At 42.4% G+C, this 22332-nt stretch overlaps 1 protein-coding gene across 1 annotated transcript in view; it reads right to left on the bottom strand.

Annotated features, from left to right (window-relative positions):
* Window positions 1-5058: 5058 nt before the first annotated feature.
* Window positions 5059-22332, bottom strand: part of tasora (transcription activation suppressor a) — a 71220-nt gene continuing 53946 nt past the window's right edge. The window contains exons 17-23 of the mRNA XM_060910281.1: window positions 19297-20318; window positions 15662-15784; window positions 14947-15106; window positions 12434-12542; window positions 10321-10499; window positions 7594-7746; window positions 5059-7460 (exon numbers count right to left, since the gene is read on the bottom strand). Of these exons, the coding sequence (XP_060766264.1) occupies window positions 6292-7460; window positions 7594-7746; window positions 10321-10499; window positions 12434-12542; window positions 14947-15106; window positions 15662-15784; window positions 19297-20318 (2915 nt within the window). The 3' untranslated portion in view covers window positions 5059-6291. The remainder of the gene's footprint in view (window positions 7461-7593; window positions 7747-10320; window positions 10500-12433; window positions 12543-14946; window positions 15107-15661; window positions 15785-19296; window positions 20319-22332) is intronic.

Raw genomic sequence — 22332 nt, 5'->3', positions numbered from 1 at the left:
GGACCGCATTCGAATCAGACTTCCAATTTTGTTAGGATTTTTAAATAGAACACATGAATTTAAGGCCACATGGCCTTAAATTCTCCACTATTTTTTTTTCCTGCTTCACCGTGACCCAATTCAAGATACTACATGCATCACGTGGTGGGCTTTCCCCGTTCGCACAATACAAATTTGAAACAGGAGAGAAAAACGGAGGACGCGAGCGTGCGAATGAAACGGGAAATACCGACTACAGTAACGGAAAGCAAGAAGGAAAGGAAACGCAGGACCAAACTAATAAATATCAGCAGTCAGCGAGCACCTCTGTGTGATCAGCTGTTCGTTTAGCGACAGAACGATGTACAGTTGTGTTCAAAATAATGGCAGTGTGTTTAAAAATGTGAGTAAAGCTCAAAATCCTTATAATAGTTTTTATTTCCATGCATTGGGAACAATGCACATCAGGGGCGATTTCTCAGAGACAACAAGGGAAGCCGAGCTTCCCCTAAAATTCTCTCCCCAAACTGCGGCTGTTGAAAACTGTTGAATTCTCATTAAAACAATAACTTGCATAATATATGCCCAAGATTGTATTTATGTTCATAACTATCCTGTAACTTGAGTGATGTCTGACGAACTTGCAGTTCGCTACGAGAATCACCTTTGCTGCCAGGCTGTAACCTTTATTTCAATGGGCTCTATGGACTGGCAGCAGTGTTACCAGATTGGGCGGTTTTAAGTGCATTTTGGGATGGAAAACGTCAGCAGTATCTGGCAACACTGACTGGCAGCCGGGTATCCGTTGCAGTCTACGAGACGGCTCTGAACAGCCAATTTCGGCTAGTTGTTATTGGTTAAAATCAACAAAATCGTCACTTCCAGGGAAGCCGGGCTTCTCTGGGACTAAACGAGACAGTGGGAGGGACAAGAAGCCGGGCTGATAAAGGATTATTGGAGGTGGTGTTTGAAAGACATGAGGAGGGCGGTACTTCGGCGAGGAACACGATCAGTCAGTCCCTAGCGGATGTCGAGAAAGTGTAGTCGTGTGCCAAAGTGCTGTCCGAATTTCTTTTCATATAAAAACGGTTCTTCTCATTGATGTCTCTGTACATTACTCTGTAAATAAATGTAAAGATTACTCGTTGTGCTCCGTTAACTTTCATCCATTCTATCAGTTTGATCATTCGTGAATTCACTCGTTTATTTCATTTGTAGTTCAATCTGGTTGTAGGCTAGCTTGAGCCTTATTGGGATCTGCAGTGCTAGCTGCTAACAGAAATTGGTGAAGTCTCTGGAAAGCACAACCAGCTGGTATGACAGGGTCACAGACCATTTTCTGGAAAAGGAGCGGAGGGCAGAATGTGTGTATAAATAGTGTTCATGTTCATGAATCTGAAGTGTGTATATTGTTCAGTAATGTTAAGAGAATGGTGGGCTCTGTGTTATAGGTTATACCTGGGTATGATATTCAAGGTTCTGTGTGTTGCATAGCCTACCTGGTTATGAATTTCCAGACTGTGTTGCAGAAGATGTTCAAGGATGTGTTGCACAGCTGGGTGTTGTGTTAAAGACTCTGTGTTGCATATCAGGGTATGATGTTCAAGGCTCTTCGTTGAATAGCCAGTGATTTTTGGATGTTTGATATTTTTGATGAGGCACTAGCCTGGCAAGCCAGACTATAACATGAAATGTACAAGCAAAAATACTTTCTGCCACTAGGTAGGGTTGTCTAGTTCACTATGCTAATGGGGCACACCTTTCTATGCTTTGATATCCGGCCTACAGGTTTTACGATGAATGTGTAAAATGGGCTTCCCCTGTTTTAAAAACCAGCAGCCGTCACTGATGCACATTATATTCTACATCAAAACATGAAAAATGTATCAATATTTTAATTACTTTACAGAAAATGAAGAAAAATGAACATTGGGCTGTTCAAAAAAATAGTGTCTGCATTTTTCATTACAAACTCCAAATATTTACTGTATAAACTGAAAAAAATCTTAAGGATTTAGTATTCCTGTGAATCACTAAACTAATATTTAGTTGTATAACCACGGTTTCTGAGAACTTCTGGCACCTGTGAACAGGTATTCCAGCCCAGGATGATTTGACGACATTCCACAATTCCTCTGCATTTCTTGGTTTTGCCTCAGAAACAGCGTTTTTGATGTCACCCCACAAGTTTTCTATCGGATTAAGGTCCGGGGATTGGGCTGGCCACTCCATAACTTTCATTTTGTTGGTCTTGAACCCTGATGCTGCTCGCTTACTGGTGTGTTTGGGGTCGTTGTCTTGTTGAAACACCCATTTCAAGGGCATTTCCTCTTCAGCATAAGGCAACATGACCAAGTATTTTGATATATGCAAACTGATCCATGATCCCTGGTATGCGATAAATGGGCCCAACATCATAGTAAGAGAAACATCCCCATATCATGATGCTTGCACCACCATGCTTCACTGTCTTCAGAGTGTACTGTGGCTTGAATTCAGTGTTTGGGGGTCGTCTGAAAAACTGTCTGCGGCCCTTGGACCCAAAAAGAACAATTTTACTTCCATCAGTCCACAAAATGTTTTTCCATTTCTCTTTAGGCCAGTCGATGTGTTCTTTGGCAAATTGTATCCTCTTCAGCACGTCTTTTTTTTTTTTTTAAAAACAGTGGAACTTTGCGGGAGCTTCTTGCCGATAGATTAGCTTCACACAGGCATCTTCTAATTGTCCCAGTACTCACAGGTAACTTCAGACGGTCTTTGATCACCCTGGAGCTGATCATTGGCTGAGTCTTTGCCATTCTGGCTATTCTTCGATCCATTCGAATGGTAGTCTTCTGTTTTCTTCCACGTCTCTCTGGCTTTGCTGTCCATTTTAAAGCACTGGAGATCATTTTAGCCGAGCAGCCCATCATTTTCTGCACTTCTTTACAGTATACGTTTTACCTCTCCAATCAACGTTTTAATCAAAGCACGCTGTTCTTCTGAACAATGTCTGGAACGACCCATGTTTCTCAGGTTTTCAGAGAGAAATGGATGAACAACATGTGCTGGCTTCATCCTTAAATTAGGGCCACCTGACTGACATCTGTTTTTTCACAGAATGAATGATCTCACTAATTAAACTCCACACTGCTATTATTTTGAACACGTCCCTTTCACTTAATTATTCGATTACACAGACTCAGGAGCATGCATATCATGAATGTTGGGTCTGCTGGTTTTCTATGACTCTACTACACCTACTGGTAAATTATTTGCCATGTAGTAATATAATTTCCACCAAAAACAGTGATTGAGCTGGTTAGTCGTGTTGGACTGCTATTATTTTGAACACAAGTGTAACTGTGTTGGTGCACAGTCAAAGGTAAACCTGTACATGTGCACATGGACGACTTCTGGCTGCTTGACTGCATTAAGCGAGCGATTTCATGCACATTATTTGCTAGGGAAGCTACTCAAATTAAATAACTTCCCAGCCACCGAATGGCCATTTTTGAGATATTACAGAAAAACACATCACACTGACTGACTTTATGAAATCAAAAGGCTGTCTGGCTTTAAAACAGTGTTTCATCACTAATGATTTTACTGCAAAGCACCTTGGTCTTTAGCTACCAGTAACCAACGATGATTAAATAGCGACCACAGGACTTCTAGCTCTTTTTGTGGGGACTAAATACCTCCTTTCCACCTACATGAACTAGATGCTGGATCTGGGCTGGTGCTGGTTCAGAGTTGGGTTGCTTTTTGATGAACTAGAGAGCCACGTCTATATTTCTCCACGTTCCCAATAATGCTAGCACCAAGCACAAGAAGAAGAGTGGACTCCTGGATAAGACAGACTAGACGCTGCACTAACTACTATTTTTTTTTTTTTTTAAATCATGGCCAGGTTTTGTTGGTTATGAAAACTGACCAACAATAAACCCCAGACATAACCGGTTCTTGGTTCAAGTTCAGCAAAGTGTTGGCGCTGCTCTTGCACCAGTTTGCCTGGCCAAAAACTGGTCTGATATGAGGCACCAACTCCTCATCAATCAGCCGTCAAACTGACTTGGTGGAAAAACCATCTGCTGACTAGCCTAGTAAACTAGACCCACCCGCCTAGCGGCCAAAAATACTTTTGCCTACGAGTGGGTCTAGCCTCGCACCATATCAACAAAACACTCCGGGCATCAAATCGTGCCCGCCAATCACAACACAAGGTTTTTGTTTGGATTCTTTGGGCGGGCTTTTGCAGGAGTGACGACAAAGCTGCGCGACGCTGGAGAAAGCACAACAGGAAAGATGGCTACCGCTAGTTTGACTCCGCCTTTGGAATCAGTTTTAGAAGAATTAGACTTGGAGTTTTCGTTGAAACATGAGCAGGAAGAGGCTCTCCGCTCATTCCTTTTCAAGAAGGACGTTTTCGCTGTTTTGCCGACCGGCTATGGCAAAAGTCTGATCTACCAGCTGGCTCCGCTCGTAGCCAAAAGGATGGGGCTAGTTTGTGCAGTACGAAGAATTAATAAACAGCTTTGAAACATTACTTTTTGATTGTTTCTTATTTTCCTGTTATTTTAAATTTAAGGGAAATTATTTCACCAAACACCACTAAATAAAAACTCTCAAAAACAGTTTAAGCAAACCCTTGAAAAACACTTGGAAAAAAAAAAAGTGTATGTTAAGTATGTGGTACAGACTCCAAACTTGTGGTCATTATCTCCAAACTTCTTAATATCTAGAACCTGTTTATTAATTAATATGCATTTTGAAAAATTATTTATTTCAAGGCCTCCCCCACTGCTTTCTGTTGCTCTGACTACATCACAGTTGCGCTGACTGGTCAGAGCGTTGGCCTATACGCACAGAGACAGTTTGAAAGACAGCGGGTTGTTCCTACCCACACCCGTCGGAAATGTCTACGACCGAGACCAGACTAAATATTCACATTTAGTCTGGCTTGCCAGGCTATCTGCTGACATTTATTTAACAAACTCATCTAAGGACACATTTCTCATCACCATAACTACAGATAATAAAGGGTGCTTGTACATTTTCATGAATATTTTGCAGCAAAATATACCGAAAGTCTGTTAATCAATTACAAGTCGTAGTTTATTAAAAATACACTAACTTAAAACTACCAACTGCAGCCTTTCGCAAGTATAGAACCAGTTCCAGCTCTTTCTAGCTCAGGGAAACCATGGTGCAAGGTAGGAATGCATGCATTCATTCATGCCTAGGGACACTTTAAAGCCAAACAAAACCCAATAGCGTCTGCTGATCATAGCAAGTGTCCTGATTGTTATTTAAAAAAAAAAAAATGCTAAAAATAGGCTTACCTAGGTGCAGCCATTTGTGTTGAAACCAGATATCCGTCTGTGATGTTACCAGCGCACTAGTAGTCTGTTTACCTTAGTAACACCGAGCCAGCCTGCCATTATCCATAACCGCTTATCCTGTGCAGAGGTGGGGTACACCCTGGACAAGTTGCCAGATCATAATCACAGAGCTGACACAAAGAGACAACCAACCATTCACACCTACGGTCAATTTAGAGTCACCAGTTAACCTAACCTGCATGTCTTTGGACTGTGGGGGAAACCGGAGCACCCGGAGGAAACCCACGCGGACACAGGGAGAACATGCAAACTCCACACAGAAAGGCCCTCGCCGGCTGCTGGGCTCGAACCCAGAACCTTCTTGCTGTGAGGCGACAGTGCTGACCACTACAGCACCGTACCGCCCGTGATTAGTGATGTGATTACGATCAATCATTTTAAATTTTTACACTCTGGCATCTTCAGGGTTGTTTAGAACAATTTAGAAGTGATGGATTCACTAAATCCCCCTCGTCTCAGTGAGTCATGTACAGGCAAATTTATTTTTGGGTTCTGTTAATCTTTAATCCTAAGACAGCCATTCGTTCAACTAAGTGCCATATTTTTTGGGATGACTGATGAAGGAAACCCACACAGAACATTTTAAATTCCACACCCACAGTAACCCAAACTAGGAAGCCAGCACCATTGTTACTAATCAGCTGCTACAACAATTTATTTAATGAACTTTTGTATATTAAAAAAGGTTAACATTAAAAGCAAGGCTGTAATTGCCTGTAGTGTTTTCCAAAAAGAAACATAAACCAGACAATTCAACAAAATGTTTAAATACAAATATAGGGGTCTGTACAAAATGTGAAATGATACAAGGACTTGCACATCCAGTAGTGAATGTGATTTCACTTTTTTTAGTCAGAGAAAGTATTTAAAAAAAAAAAAAGGAAAAAAAAAAAGTTTCAAAATGTAATTATTTATAGACCGCACTGGCTCACCAGCCTCCATAACCCCCTCTCGGGGGAGGATGTCCACTGCCATGGAATGAAGGATTCCCGTGCCAGGCGTAGCTCTGGATAAACGGTGCCCGGTGAACTTGTCCTAGTCCTACACCAGGCTGAATTCCCCACATGTTTGTCGCAGTACCTTGTGCAAAATTGTTCCAGGCCATGCTGCTGCTCGGTAAAAGGCTTCTTAAGCCTGAACGTGTGAATGTGTTGGCCACTGAGCTGTTTAGAAGCTGGGATCCGAGTCCCATAGTGCTGTTCGGAGAAGCTTGAGCAGCAGGCCACAAACTGCCACTCTGCAGCATCCGGTCCATTGCGACTAAAGTACTTATCCCGTAAGGTGAACGTCCAGGCACTGGACGTGCACCACCTCGGCTGCTGTAGTTCCTGCTAGTCACGGTATTATCCGCAGACTTGGCGTTAGATGAGCTCATAGCAGGCACGAGGTTTTTTGTAGTCCCCTGTTCTGATGCCTCCCGATTTAAGCCGCTCTCAGTACCACTAATGTTTGGATTTATTTGGGGTTCAGCAGCGATGTCCGTGTCAGTTGTGCGATTCCAGGTAGGTTCTAAGTCACTACATGTGGTCTCCAGGACTCCAGAAGCTGCCTCAGCCATGCCATCTTGCGTTCCAGAGCCAGCCTGGTCCTGAGCCTGGGACATGACAACATGTTCTGAAGCGGACGCAGCTTCTGGATGAATTTGCTCCATTTGACTCAAAGCCTGGGAGGCAGCAGCCCCTTGAGAAGCTTGAAATGAGGAAGCAGACTGATTTGAAAGACCGTCATTGTCGGACGAGCCCTGAGGAACAGACGAAGGCCCATCGCTGTGTCCAAGGAAGCTTTGAGGAGCATTGTTACTGAAAGATGCTGGTGATGCCTGGCCTGTCTGGGAACTTGCTTGCATGCGGGCATTTCTGAAATGGGAAATTACGTCTCTCAGAGCTTCAAAATCTAATTCCCTCGGTATCCCAGAGGTGGGTGAGGGTAAAGTAACTAGCATCGTTTTGTCTCTTACTGCATGGTCAGATATGTCCGGGTCGGGATCAGTTAGAGGACAAGGATATGGGTCTGTACAGGCTGAGGGTGTTTCATCATGGACAGACGTCTTGTCTATGGTGTGAATTTCAGAGTTTAGTCCCAGGTCCTCTTCCCTCACTAAAGTCACAAGCAACATTACACATTTAAGATTAAGGTTTATTAAAAGAGAGAGAACATGAAATACCAACTTGAGGAAATTTTAATCCTTCACCAATAGGACACTTTCTTCACTGCGTTTCTGTTTACTTACGTATCGGGGATGTGGTACAGGAATGCAGATCCGAGGATGTTGGTTTGTCACCTGCTTCACCAATCAGACTGGCCATACTATACAGGATATCGTCGATGTTTGCAATAACGATGCCGCTGTTAGAATAATGCGGAAACATCTCAAAGCGACGCTCTGTTCAACAAAATGAAGCACAAGAATTATACTCAATATTGCACACAAACAAGAGTGCTCTCAGAGCACAATCTCCCCCCGCTGGCAACTGTGCCATAACTCTAGTAAAATGCGACGGAATTGAACGAAACTGCAATAATGCGTATTGCTGACATATAACAAAGAATCCTGTCGAGTTTGGTGAAATTCCTCCGTAAATTGTGAGAGGAGTTGATTTCAGAAGAACTCATGAAATTGTCAAAGTACAACCCCGATTCCAAAAAAGTTGGGACAAAGTACAAATTGTAAATAAAAACGGAATGCAATGATGTGGAAGTTTCAAAATTCCATATTTTATTCAGAATAGAACATAGATGACATATCAAATGTTTAAACTGAGAAAATGTATCATTTAAAGAGAAAAATTAGGTGATTTTAAATTTCATGACAACAACACATCTCAAAAAAGTTGGGACAAGGCCATGTTTCCCACTGTGAGACATCCCCTTTTCTCTTTACAACAGTCTGTAAACGTCTGGGGACTGAGGAGACAAGTTGCTCAAGTTTAGGGATAGGAATGTTAACCCATTCTTGTCTAATGTAGGATTCTAGTTGCTCAACTGTCTTAGGACTTTTTTGTCATATCTTCTGTTTTATGATGCGCCAAATGTTTTCTATGGGTGAAAGATCTGGACTGCAGGCTGGCCAGTTCAGTACCCGGACCCTTCTTCTACGCAGCCATGATGCTGTAATTGATGCAGTATGTGGTTTGGCATTGTCATGTTGGAAAATGCAAGGTCTTCCCTGAAAGAGACATCGTCTGGATGGGAGTATATGTTGTTCTAGAACCTGGATATACCTTTCAGCATTGATGGTGTCTTTCCAGATGTGTAAGCTGCCCATGCCACACACACTAATGCAACCCCATACCATCAGAGATGCAGGCTTCTGAACTGAGTGCTGATAACAACTTGGGCCGTCCTTCTCCTCTTTAGTCCGAATGACACGGTGTCCCCGATTTCCATAAAGAACTTCAAATTTTGATTCGTCTGACCACAGAACAGTTTTCCACTTTGCCACAGTCCATTTTAAATGAGCCTTGGCCCAGGGAAGACGTCTGCGCTTCTGGATCATGTTTAGATACGGCTTCTTCTTTGAACTATAGAGTTTTAGCTGGCAGCGGCGGATGGCACGGTGAATTGTGTTCACAGATAATGTTCTCTGGAAATATTCCTGAGCCCATTTTGTGATTTCCAATACAGAAGCATGCCTGTATGTGATGCAGTGCTGTCTAAGGGCCCGAAGATCACGGGCACCCAGTATGGTTTTCCGGCCTTGACCCTTACGCACAGAGATTCTTCCAGATTCTCTGAATCTTTTGATGATATTATGCACTGTAGATGATGATATGTTCAAACTCTTTGCAATTTTACACTGTCGAACTCCTTTCTGATATTGCTCCACTATTTGTCGGCGCAGAATTAGGGGGATTGGTGATCCTCTTCCCATTTTTACTTCTGAGAGCCGCTGCCATTCCAAGATGCTCTTTTTATACCCAGTCATGTTAATGACCTATTGCCAATTGACCTAATGAGTTGCAATTTGGTCCTCCAGCTGTTCCTTTTTTGTACCTTTAACTTTTCCAGCCTCTTATTGCCCCTGTCCCAACTTTTTTGAGATGTGTTGCTGTCAGGAAATTTCAAATGAGCCAATATTTGGCATGAAATTTCAAAATGTCTCACTTTCGACATTTGATATGTTGTCTATGTTCTATTGTGAATACAAGATCAGTTTTTGAGATTTGTAAATTACTAAATTCCATTTTTATTTACAATTTGTACTTTGTCCCAACTTTTTTGGAATCGGGGTTGTACAAGTGATTTAATCGAGGGTCAAAAATTTGGGAAAATTTTCACAAACAAAATTAAATCGCAATCTGCGTACTACCGTCAATATAACAAGGCCTTTTGCCTTGTGAGAGGAGTTGATGTCAGAAGGCAAGAACACCTTCATGAAATTGTGAAAGTACAAGGTTGTTAATCACGGGCTGTAACTCTGGTAAAATGCGAACAAATTGAACAAAAACACCAATATGTGTACTATCGACATAACGATGCCTTTTTGGTCAAGTTTCGTGAAATTCCTCCAAAAACTGAGAGGAGTTGATTTCAGAAGAAAAGAAAAGAAAAAAAAAAACTCATGAAATTGTCAAAGTATAGTTTTGTTAATCAAGGGCTGTAACTGGTAAAATGTGACTGAATTTAACGAAATTGCAATATACGTACTACCGACATATAACAAAGAATCCTGCCAAGTTTCGTGAAATTCCTCCAACTCCTCTCACGATTTTTGATTTCAGAAGCTGAGCGCCCTTCCCGAGATGGATGGACGTCGCCACGACATAATCCCCCTTCGGGCCTTTCAGCCAGCGGGGGATATTAAAAAAACAAACAAACAAACAAAAAAAAAAACTTGGCAGCATAAATGTAGGTAATCAGTATTAAAAAGCCTTCAATGTACCAATATTACAAAATAAAGTAACTCTCTTTAACAAACAGTTCTAACAATAATAACTGTATAAGATAATAAAGTTACCTGTGAGATATATTACGTGACGCTGTCGGATGTTCTGAGCCTGAAGCTTCACCAGACAGTCCAGGTCGGGTGCCTGGTGTAACGGAGCATCACACTCGTGATACGACAGAAACTCAACTATTTGTTTCTTGTGGTAGGTTGTGAGGAGATTCAGTACGTTCAGGGCTTCACTCTTACACCTCGGGACACACACAGGTCACAAACGTTACGCTTTGAGCATTTTGGTAGGTTTCTTTTAGGACAAATGGTGGTGGTGGTGGGGTGGTGGGGTGGTGGGGGTGGGGGGGGGGGGGGGGGGGGTGGGGGGGGTCAGAGCTCTTTTCCAAAATGCTATAAATCCACTTTGATTGTTTTCAGAAAAGTGATATTTATTTACCTAGACCCATAAATTTTGCAAATACTTAATTTATCCTGTTACAATAGATAGTTGGTTCAGTCTGAACATTTTCAACAATAATTGACAAATCTAACAACGTTATTGATTATAAATCCAAAGTTTATTATATTTTTTTTTTCAAAATGCTATAAATCCATTCATTTTTTCCTGTATTTCTGTTTTTAAAACAAGAGAACATGCTGTAGATATATAATATCAGGAACTTTCATCATACAATTTATAATAAAATTTAAAAAAAATTATATAAAAACACTTAAATAACATTCATTCATGTTTGCTCTCATTCATGGTTATCTTTGTTTAAACGACGTCTTCTACCACCTGGTGTACCCGTAGGTCTCGCAGGTTCTTCAGAACTATCAAAAGTATTCACAACCACCATTTGCAAAAGTTATTTGTGTTCAAGAAGCTACACAAGCAAACAAAACTCCTCGCTTCCGGGCGCCGCCACGTGGGATAGTGTAGAACGCTGACCAAACTCTGATTGGTCGAGAGGAAATGTCGCATTCAGCCAAAAAACAGGTGTAGCGCCTATCGCGGTTTGGAGAGAAACTACAATTTGCAGCACATATAAACAAAGAAATATAGCGATTTGGCATGAAACATTAATGGAGCAGTGAATAGGCTCAGTACACAGCAGGATAGTGCAACGAACTCTTTTTTTTTTTTTTTTTTTTTATTTGGCGTTTATTGCGTTTTGGAAAAGAGCTCTTCATATATGTTATTTACCAGCTGGGAGGTCCGTATCGTGAAATACCGTGACCGAGGTCTTGAAAGTACTGAGCGAGGCCCTCTGGGCCGAGGTCAGTATTCAAGGCTGAGGTCACGGTATTTCACCATACGGACCGACCTTAAGCTGGTAAATAATATATTTATTTTTTTCTTTACCAAATTCTAACAGAAAACGAGAGCGCCCGAAAGGGAAAACCGAGCCGAGCCGCCATTCTGAATCCTCATTCACGGCTGAAATGCAAATGGCTTCCTCCTCGGTATACAAGTGCACTTCCATGGCAGGGGAAAAAAAAAAAAAAAAAAACTACATTTTGCCGCCTATGTAGTCCCCTATTTATACAAAATTGAGTTATTCAGGATTCAGCCATGTTTTCGCTCGGCATTAGCAAGTTACAGGTTTTTAGCTTTCTCCTGAAATGTTTTCTTTTATTTTGTCTTCCTCAGGGTAGTAAAACTCACTTTCGTTGTGAACACTGTCGTTATCGCTATCCATGCTGTAAAATTAATGCTATTCTCCTGAGAAATGCGAAAATAAATGTTGACAAAAATTGCTACCATGTTTGTTGTTGTTGTGAACGAGCGAGTCACCAGAGGTCCGTAACTCACCAGCCAGTCAGAGCACAGGATTTGATGGAAACCGGACCGCGAAAAAAATAAAATGAAGTTAATCATTATTGGCACCATTTCAGTGGCTCGGCAAAAATAGTTGGATAAAATAAAAATGACAAATGGTTTAAATTGCAAAGTGGACCGACCCCCCAAAAAAAAAAAAAAAGGGACAGATAGTTGTTAACATGAACAGCTCATGTGAGGGATTTAAATATACATCATCAGTTAAAACGACCATTAAGCACAGTTAGACCCATAAAAATTCAGATGTATGAGCAATGAGAGGAAGGAGAAGGAAAAAACAAACCCTGGTTTACATCTTTATACAAAAGACCCATTTATCACTTTAGTAATGATGTAAAATAAAACACACACCTGCTTTGCTCTTTGACCTTTTTGTGAGTTTTACAGTGCACCCGCCATCTCCATGGACTCTCAGGTGTATTAAGTTCCTCAAGGTAATGAAGAAGAACCTGAAGCCTCTCTACAAAAGAAAAAAAAAAATCCACTAGATCAATGGAAACTTGCAGGACCAGGAAGGTGAAGCTTCTCAAATGTCGTCTCATCTAAGAACAAATTATACCATGGAAGGTGTTGCTTATAATTAACAATTATTCACCACAGACCGGTGAATAATAACTGAAATGAAGTTGAGGTTATTATTCACCAATCTTCACTGAGCCCGAGGTGGATAATTGTTTTACTTCAACTATGCAGGTGATTTTTTTTTTTTTTTTTAAAGTAAAAAAACATTTATTTCAAACTTCAAAAAGCGGCATGCAAACTCTCAAAATGCTTTGTTTTGAAATCGATAAAATAAAATCACAACTCCACCTACCTTTGAATCATTTTAGACCAGACCTTGGAGCATCTTTAGTGCTTTTAGGAACAGCATTTTCTTTCATTATTTGTAATTCTCTCTCACTTACAGTCAGCGCGTTTACATGCACATAGAGAAAATCGAATTTCTGCCGTTGCTCGTCTGAAATCGAAGTTCTAAATGGCATGTAAACACCTTAGCTCGGCTGAAATTGAACCGAACTTGATTTCTCGGAATCGAGCTACACGACCTAGATTATGCGATTTTTGCCGAGCTACTTAGGCTACGTTCACGCTGCAGGCTGAAGTGACTCAAATCCGATCTTTTCGCCCATATGTGACCTGTATCCGATCTTTTATTGACAATATGAACGACACAGATCCGATTTTTTCAAATCCGACCCAGGCCGTTTGGATATGTGGTCCTAATTCCGATTGCTATCCGCTCTTTTCATATGCGACTTCAGTCTGAACCGCCAGGTCGCATTCATCCGACTTACACGTCGTCAACAAGCCACAAACGTCACTATTCTGCACTGAAGTAGGCGGCGGGTCTCTCAAAAAAAAAGTTACAACAACATGGCGCATAATCACGGGCGCAGATAGAGGGTGGGACTCGTCCCACCCAGATTTAAATTCACCTCGCTCGGTCCCCCCCACTTATAGGGAGGAAAAAACGTCTATGCTGTCTTTCTTTGCATAAGGCAAACCTCACGGAAAAATCAAAAGACTAATTACCATTCGGTTTATTGAGGTGCACAGCAGTACAGACATAGTTGCAACAACTCACATAAAACAAAACAAAGACTGATATTCGGTTGGTTGAGCTGCGCAGACTGCACAGGTTGCGAGCTCGAGCTTGGTTGCTATGGTAACCCACAACAAGTCTGACAGGCATATCGGGGTTGGGGTTGGTTTGCTGGCAGCTTTGTCCCCCTCCCAGTTTTTGTCCCTCCCAGTTCAAAAAACGTATCTGCGCCCCTGCGCATGACATCAATGCGAGGGACGCTTCGGGCTGTGAAGGTTCTGAATCTTCTCAATGGAAGGACGCAGAGGTTAGGGAGCTGATTTCCATTTGGGGGCATGCAGCTATTCAAGCTAGATTGGATGGGTCATACCGCAACCGGCCGGTTTTACTTCCGTAAACACTGGCCATGCTCACTGCGTGTGACGTCGTCGTATCCTGCAATGCGCATGCGGAACACTTTTAGGTCGCTTTTCGTTCATACTGAGGATCACATACAAGTCGCATATATTTGTTAATGTGAACGACCTCACAAAAAAATCGGATTTCACAAAAAAATCGGAATTGAGCATTAAGCCTTGCAGTGTGAACGTAGCGTTAGTGCATGTAAACCCTATCGAGCTACGTATTCGAGCTACTTACTTCAGCACTGCCCCTTCCGGAAGTGACGAGACCACAAGCGGGAAACACAACAACCTCGGTCGGGGGGGGGGGGGGGGGGGGGGGGGGGGGGAGAAAAAAAAAAACAGCCTCGGTCGGCATGACACTTCACCTTAGCCGCCCACTTTATTAGGAACACTTCTGTTCATACATACAAACTACAAACACTCTTCTTAGAGTTTAGAGTTTATTTTATTTTTAAAAGGGACAGTGTACAAATTAAACATTGTCCTTGTGGTAAGGACAGATGTCTGTACCAGGTTATAGCAGTACATGCTAATTTCCGCCTGGAGTCCCTTTGTTTATACTCTTGAATAGCTCTTCTTCATGACGACAACCGGAAGTGTACCAACACGATGGGGCGTGTAGCGCCACCTGTGGCTCGGGTGCACAATGCACCTCACTCAATAGCTCGATTTCCTTGTGTGCATGTAGGATTGGATTTTTCTGGCACCCCTGCTGGGACCCTTTGCTCGATTACCGACAGCAGCTCGATTTGGATGCGCATGTAAACGTACTGAGTGACGAAGCGATTAGCCGCCGTTTTGTTGGGTCGTTCGAGGCGATTATCGAGAAATAATATGAATCTCTCGACCAATCAGCGTGTGATTTTCTATAAAAAAAAAAAATCACGTGCATGTTTATACCAAAGTAAAATATTCACCCTGTGTGATGAAGTCAGGATTTAGGACAAATTCATCAGACACGATGAAGCCGCCAGAAACGAACAGCTCGTTGTAGGTGTGATTCTTGATGTCATCAAGACTGTCTACTCCAGCGAAGCTTACTGATCGCAGCTTTTTGAGAGACACTAATGCAGGAATCTGTGAGGAGAAAAAACAAAAAAGTACAAAGTTCAAGCTGTTACTAAACCAATATCAAATTACCGCTAAACCAATACAAGTGGGATTTCCTCACACGGTGAATGTCATGATTTGGTCAAGTTGTTGGACAGCTAAAACATGACTTCTGGTTGAGATGCATGCAGCAAAGAAACATTTCGTTTCCAGTCAGTGGGATTTTCAGAAATATACAGTAAAAAGTCAATTTCTCCATGTGAAGGGTTTCCCAGGCCACCACATGCAGACTGATTAAAAGTGAACGCTGGGCTGTATCACAATATCATACTATTATAATTAAGCTATATCACAGGAGCAAGAGTGCCGTTATAGTTTTAGTCTAAAATATTAGCACCTCTATGAATCTGGCCGTAGGCACGAGGCTGCTGGGAATCACAGTTGCTGTGAATGTCAGAGAGTTTATATTTCTTATTTACAAATAAGAAATTAACACAGAGGAACTGGCATGTCAGGCACAAGATGGCAAATTTTTTTTTGCTCAGTCAAGAAAAAAAAAAAAAAAAAAAGAGTTTATCCTACCTTATGGATGTGGGCAGCAATGTCTATATTTTGGATGACTATCAGGAGTTTGTCTTGACGGTCCTTTTTCTCTAGAAAGGTCTGAGGATCGCATTCTGGATTGCCGAGCCTTGTTAAATAGTCCTGTAAACGGACGCAAAGAAAGATGCTGTAGTTAAAATACACCGAGCTGACAACTAACTACGTACACCTACTTTGTAGCTACAGTTACCATACAAACACTGGTCTAACTTCTACACAACTGACAGCTATCAGTGGAAAAAGATCACTGTAATGGCCCTTTTCCACTACCCTTTTTCAGCTCACTTCAGCTCGCTTCAGCTCACTTCAGCCCGACACGGCTCGCGTTTCGACTACCAAAAACCAGCACGACTCAGCTCGCTTCAGCCCTGCTTAGCCCCTAAAACTCGCACGGTTTTGGAGTAGGGCTGAAGCGAGCCAAAGCGAGCCGAGTGAGGTTGGTGGCGTGAGGAGACACTCCCCTGTGCACTGATTGGTGAGGAGGAGTGTCCTCACATGCCCACACACGCCCCGCGAGCGCGCTGGGATCTGTAAACACCGCAAACCCGGAAGAAGAATAATTACGAATTACGAGAATTTCTGAAGCCTTATGCGCCTCGCCTCATCTATACGCTCTTGCCAGTATCTGTCCGCGTTGTTGGTGACAACAAGCCACAGCACCAAGACCAGCAACACTAACGACTCCATGTCCTCCATGTTTATTGTTTACTATTCGGGTCGTGAGACTACCGCTTAAAAGATCACTGATGTCACTGTTTGCGCCGCTTAACGACATCACGTGACGTCCACCCACTTTTGCTAACTCCACCCAATGTGTCCACCCACTTCCAGCCAGCACGGTTCAGCGCGGTTGTAGTCGAAATGCAACTCCAACAGCCCCACTCAGCTCGACTCAGCACGGCACGGCTCAGCCCAACTCAGCCGCGTTTGTAGTGGAAAAGCGGCATAAGAAGACTTATGGAGACGCATTATCTGGTTTGAGAATGAACGAAGTGAAATTTTCCAGAAAAACATCAAACGTCAGCGGCCTGTTAATGCTTAACTAACAGCATTTCGTTCATGGCTAGAAATAAGACTCATTGACACAGGGTCGTTATGTTTGGTTCTGCGCTGATGCTTCAGATTAACACTCAACTCGAGCCACAGACCCTGAACAGATGAGATGCAGCAGTTTAGAATCTGAAGCGGTGAGAGAACACACAGTCGCTACATTAACGTGCAGAAAATATTCCCGTTTTTGCCCTTATTCCGAAAAAGACAGCATTTCTTCTAAGCTATGTGTATGGCTAATGGAAAGGAATATCTGCTATTATTCTATCCACATTCACTGGATATGAGCAATCGTGTGCGCCGATTAGCTACTCTACTACCAGGATATCAGCTCATATACCGTGAGTAGAGGAAAAACAAAATGGCGGACGCATCACGTCAGAGACATCACTTTGTTATCAAGTATTTAAAAGAAACAAAAAAGGCTAAAAGAATAGTCCCCCCCCAGTATCTCCTGTTCCTGTTCCACACTCCAGCCCAGTCCGTGGCAGTAATGCACTTTTAAGTTCGTTTGCCAACCACCAAAAAAAAAAAAAAAAAAATTATTGCATTTTCCACAAACTGCTACTGTCATTTGGCTGGTTTGTTTACATTCTAAACAGAAATGATTTTGTCAGACGTTTTAAATAAAGTTTTTATTTATTGCATTTGCAAAAAATAAAAATGCTCCGTTTCTCAAAATCCAGTGAATGTGGCTTGAATAAAACAGTTATTCCAGCCAGTCAATCTCCTCGTACATGGATTATAGCCGACTGTGCTACGCGCCTCGTCAGCTATCAGCTCATGTCCGACTCGATTTCGTGGAATAACTCTTAAATATTCCGGTTTACAGGCAGGCGTGCAAACTCTAACATAAAATGAACCATGATGTACATCCTACAACTATGCTCTTTCGAAATTTACTGCTTTCAGAGGGTAAAGAGGCAAGAGGCCGTGTGTCGCAAACTGCTGTAAAAACCCCAATTGAGACGCGTATTCCGACTGTGCTGTATACAGGTCCAAAGAATGCTCCTAAACCCTGAATATCATCAGCATATCCAACATGTTTTAATTGGAAACCGCCAAATTCGGAATATGCCGCTTCCATGACCCATATCAAATTCCAGATATTGTCATATTCGGAATAAACAGTGGAATATTCACGTGCAAGTGGATTCACGTACTGGATGTTTGTTTCTTCTTTCACATGAAATTTCAAGTGATGATCAAACTAAAATTTGACAATTTTTCTTTCTCTGCCGTCTCTCTCTAGCCCTACAGCTATGGAATCAATTTTGTGCCAAAATGTTCATACAATACTTTTGAAATATCAAACAAACAAAAACGATAAATCAAAATTCAAAAAAAAAAGTCCATTTTTTTTTTTAGACTGGCAAACAAATTATTAGTGTAATCGTGCAAAATATCAGTCTATTACTCTTCAGAAACCTTTTATTTTTGTTCCGCGTCTTTCTCAGTTTTGTTTGGCGTAATTTATTTTGGTTGCGATTCCAGCTTTCTCGTTTGCGCTCCCTGACTTTTTGCTTGCAGTTTTGGCACAAACTTCACGTGTGGGTGGGCTGTCCAGGAATGCATTCCCATTGGGTAACTTGTGTTTGACTGACAGCTACGCTCAGCAATTCCCCCGGAGGCTGTTGCGGCCATTTCCTACTCGGATTTTGGCGGACTGTTTGACGGGTGACCGATCCATTGACGGTAAACAAGGATCGAGTGGACTTCAGTGGCGACTATGATATTAATTCAACAAAGTGTAAGTACGGGACAAATGCGTTGTACGTGTTGCAGTAGTACACATTATGCAGGTGTTTCGTGGCAAGTCAAATGTTAGACTTAGCTCCACTACCCAATATAATAGCTGTCTTACTAATGTTAAACACACCTGCATAATGTGTAGTACTGCAATACATTTGTCCCGCACTTACACTTTGTTAAATTAATTCAATATCATAGTCGCCACTGAAGTCCACTCGATCCTTGTTTACCGTCAATGGATCGGTCACTCGTCAAACAGTCCGCCAGAATCAGAGTAGGAAATGGCCGCAACAGCCTCCGGGGGAATGGCTGAGCGTAGCTGTCAGTCAAACACAAGTTAGCCAATGGGAATGCATTCCTGGACAGCCCACCCACACGTGAAGTTTGTGCCAAAACTGCAAGCAAAAAGTCAGGGAGCGCAAACGAGAAAGCTGGAATCGCAACCAAAATAAATTACGTCAAACAAAACTGAGAAAGACGCGGAACAAAAATAAAAGGTTTCTGAAGAATAATAGACTGATATTTTGCACGATTATACGAATAATTTGTTTGCCATTCTAAAAAAAAAAAAATTGACTTTATTTTTTAAAAATTTTGATTTCTCGTTTTTGTTTGATATTTCAAAAGTATTGTATGAACATTTTGGCACAAAATTGATTCCATATACAGCTAGTCTCCGGTCCGATGAGTTGCCTTCAGCTAAATAATTTACATAAATGCGCGTGATTTGATAAACTACAGCAGAGGATCTTTTGCTGAAGACGAACTGGTCCATGACAGGTGAAAAAGGACAGGTGTACCTCATGACCTACCTTTATTTCCCAGCACACATCACTGTCCTCATCCACGCAATGGATGTAGAAGTGGACGGTGTTCTTTTGCACGTCCCTCATGATCTTCACTAGGTTATTGATCATCTCCGGTTGTAGCTGATTAATAAGGTTGCTGATAGCAGCTGGAGCCGGTTCTATAGATGTAGTAGTGTCGTTGCTTGCCACTCTGCTGTTAGCCATGCTTTCTCCTGCATCCGAGATCACCTGATTGCTCATGGAAGCGTTCGAGATCTCGCCTTGATGAGATTCGAGCCTTTCACGCATCATCGCAGTGCTTGCGTCTGCCTGCGTTAACCCATTTATCATTTGCACAGCATGCAAGTGTTGCAGGTGGTCCTCTTTAGGGGCTGGAGGACTAAAGGTAAAGGCAGGTTTCACTGCAGCGACAGGGCTCGGGGAGTGAGCAGGTGCATTAACGAGAGGAGAAGACAACGACGATGACGACACAGGAACAACTTCAGGAGCTGAAGAAGAAACGAGTGTCGTGCTATCCTGTCTCGTCTTCTGTGGCGCTAAAACAGCACTCACTCGATCTCTGAATGAATTAATGTAGCTGTGCACGGGAAATGGAGTGTTGAAATGCGAGACGTATTCGGAGAAAGGTGCCATGGGAGTCTGTGGCGGATTTCTCGAGAGCGGAGAGCTTGAATAGGGAACGTAGTACACACGTTCCTCTCGCAAAAGACCCTCGACCTCAGCCGAGAAGCCGGAGATTTGCTCGTCGACTATGCAGTCGACACCGCTGAACGGTGTCCCTTTCTGCTCCTGACTAGTAGAGACTTTCGGCTCGGCGGGGACATCCACGTCCCGATCTTCCACCGAGTCGATCTCGGGTTCAGCTTCCATGTTACTGCTGTCAGGCTGATGAGGAGGTGCGACATCCTGTGTCTCCACATCCTGTATCTCCGGACTGGTGCGAGTCGACACCGTGGGGCTTTGGATGAAACGTGGATCCTCAAGAATTCCGTCTCTTCTCTGGCTGTATCTCTCATTCTTCAGACCTGCGGAAGCATTCCAGCGTGAGCAGTCAGTTGTGTTTTAGCTTCTATGCTTTAAAAATCACATTAAACGTGGATTAAAGCTATTAAAACTGAAATAAATCTTAACCTCCTAAGACCCAAGCTGTTTTTTTACATGCATTTTTTATTTCTTTTTGCTATTTGGGCTTATTAGAACCTGATTAGAATAAAAACTAAGCATCATCTTTGATAAAATATACTTTTTGAGAAAAAGTATGTCCACATATGTGGATTCTTGTTCTGAATTTCTAAAAAGTGCTGTCCACGTATGTGACCGCTAGGCCCTAGGAGGTTAAAGAAATAAAGCAGATAATTATTCGTCGCATGTGTACAAGTTTCTTCATACACATTATCAGAGCTAATGCAGGGCTTTCCACAAGCGCCGGCTGCTGGCCATACAGCCGACTACACAATTAAGTCCAGCCGGCTACTTTAAAGTGCTGATGACACGTTTTTGAAATCTTTGGCGATGTTTTATAACATAAAAAGTAATTCCCGATGATCCATATATTAATTCACGAAGGCGCCTATTTTACAAGTTATGATAAAAAACGCGGCTATTTGGGCAAATTTGACGGGGCTGCAGCACCCAGGAGACGGAGGAGGAGCTATATGACGTCAGCGAAAGAACCTTCCTCCTAACTTACCAGTTTATTGTTGATGCGACAGGTGTTCAGTTTGTCATTATTAGTATTATTATTATACATTTTATATATATATAAAAGTTATTATGCCTTCGCGTTGTGTTGCCGGCTTTTGCTCCAAAACCCACAAGGATGGGGTAAGTTTGTTCAAGTTTCCCAGAGATCCCGAGCTGCATGCGAAGTGGGTGAAGCAAGTCAGGCGCACTCGTGACAAGTGGGAGCCCTCACCAACATCCGTCCTGTGCTCTGAACACTTCGATTTGGATTGTTTTGACACCCTTCCCAGCTTAAAAGAATCTCTTGGGTGTTCAGTTCATCACAAATGTGTGTTACTACCATCAGCAGTGCCTACACAGTGTTGCCAGATTGGGATTTTTCCCACCCAGTTGAGCGGTTTCAAGTGCATTTTGGTGGGTTTTGAACATATTTTGGGCTGGAAAACGTCAGCAGTATCTGTTGCCAGATACTGCTGAAGTTTTCCAGCCCAAAATATGTTCAAAACCCACTTGAAACCGCTCAACTGGGCGGGAAAAATCCCAATCTGGCAACACTGCCAGTATTCCGGAGGGGGTCTACTAGTAGCTATGCCGGATCCAAAGACAGTCCTCCTGTCAGAACATGTGTTGTGAAACGACACAAGATAAAGGTACATAGAGCTATAGATTCTACATGATAATCATAAATGTAATCATAAAGTCGGCGTGATATCAGTCATGTATTTGCTTGTGAAAGCTTGCGGCTTTCATGTAACTGCCGCCTAGCAACGAGAGGCAAAGGGTAAAGAGGGTAGGCTATCATAGATTCTATTCGGAAGAAATCAACACAATTCTAGACTCCCAGAAGAGGAAGAGCTAGCACTAGAGAGTTCACCGGCGTTTTCATGCGCCATTTCCATTGAGTAGAACCAGAGTAGAACAGCCAGTGAACCGCAGCGTGTTCTCCCGCTGACGTCACAACATGGCCGCAAGCCACGGACCCAGTTTTCTTGCGCTGTGCAATTAAAAGTTGGATATTTGCGTAACAACAGCTTCTTTTCACGTAATTATAACAGAAATCTAACATGTTTGCCATGTTGTATAGTTTATTTAAGAAATTGCATAGAGTCATGTTCGTGTCATCAGCCCTTTAATGACTATTATTTTTGTAGCCCACAGGCTCTAAATATTAATTTTCGGTTTTAATAAAATTAAATGTTTATCTAACGGACTGACAATAATGTCAAACTGAACCGCACTCATTTAAGTTGTGAGTCGCGCCGTTTGTACCGATAATAACCACAAATTCCCCGCCGACTTCGTTGATCAAGGGAGAGTAACTCATCCGCGGCCCCGACATGCGGTGTGCGCGCGCGC

This window comes from Neoarius graeffei, chromosome 26 (assembly GCF_027579695.1).
Source record: "Neoarius graeffei isolate fNeoGra1 chromosome 26, fNeoGra1.pri, whole genome shotgun sequence".
NCBI lineage: Eukaryota > Metazoa > Chordata > Actinopteri > Siluriformes > Ariidae > Neoarius > Neoarius graeffei.
Note: the sequence above shows the minus strand (reverse complement) of the source record. Positions and strands in the feature narration are given on the sequence as shown.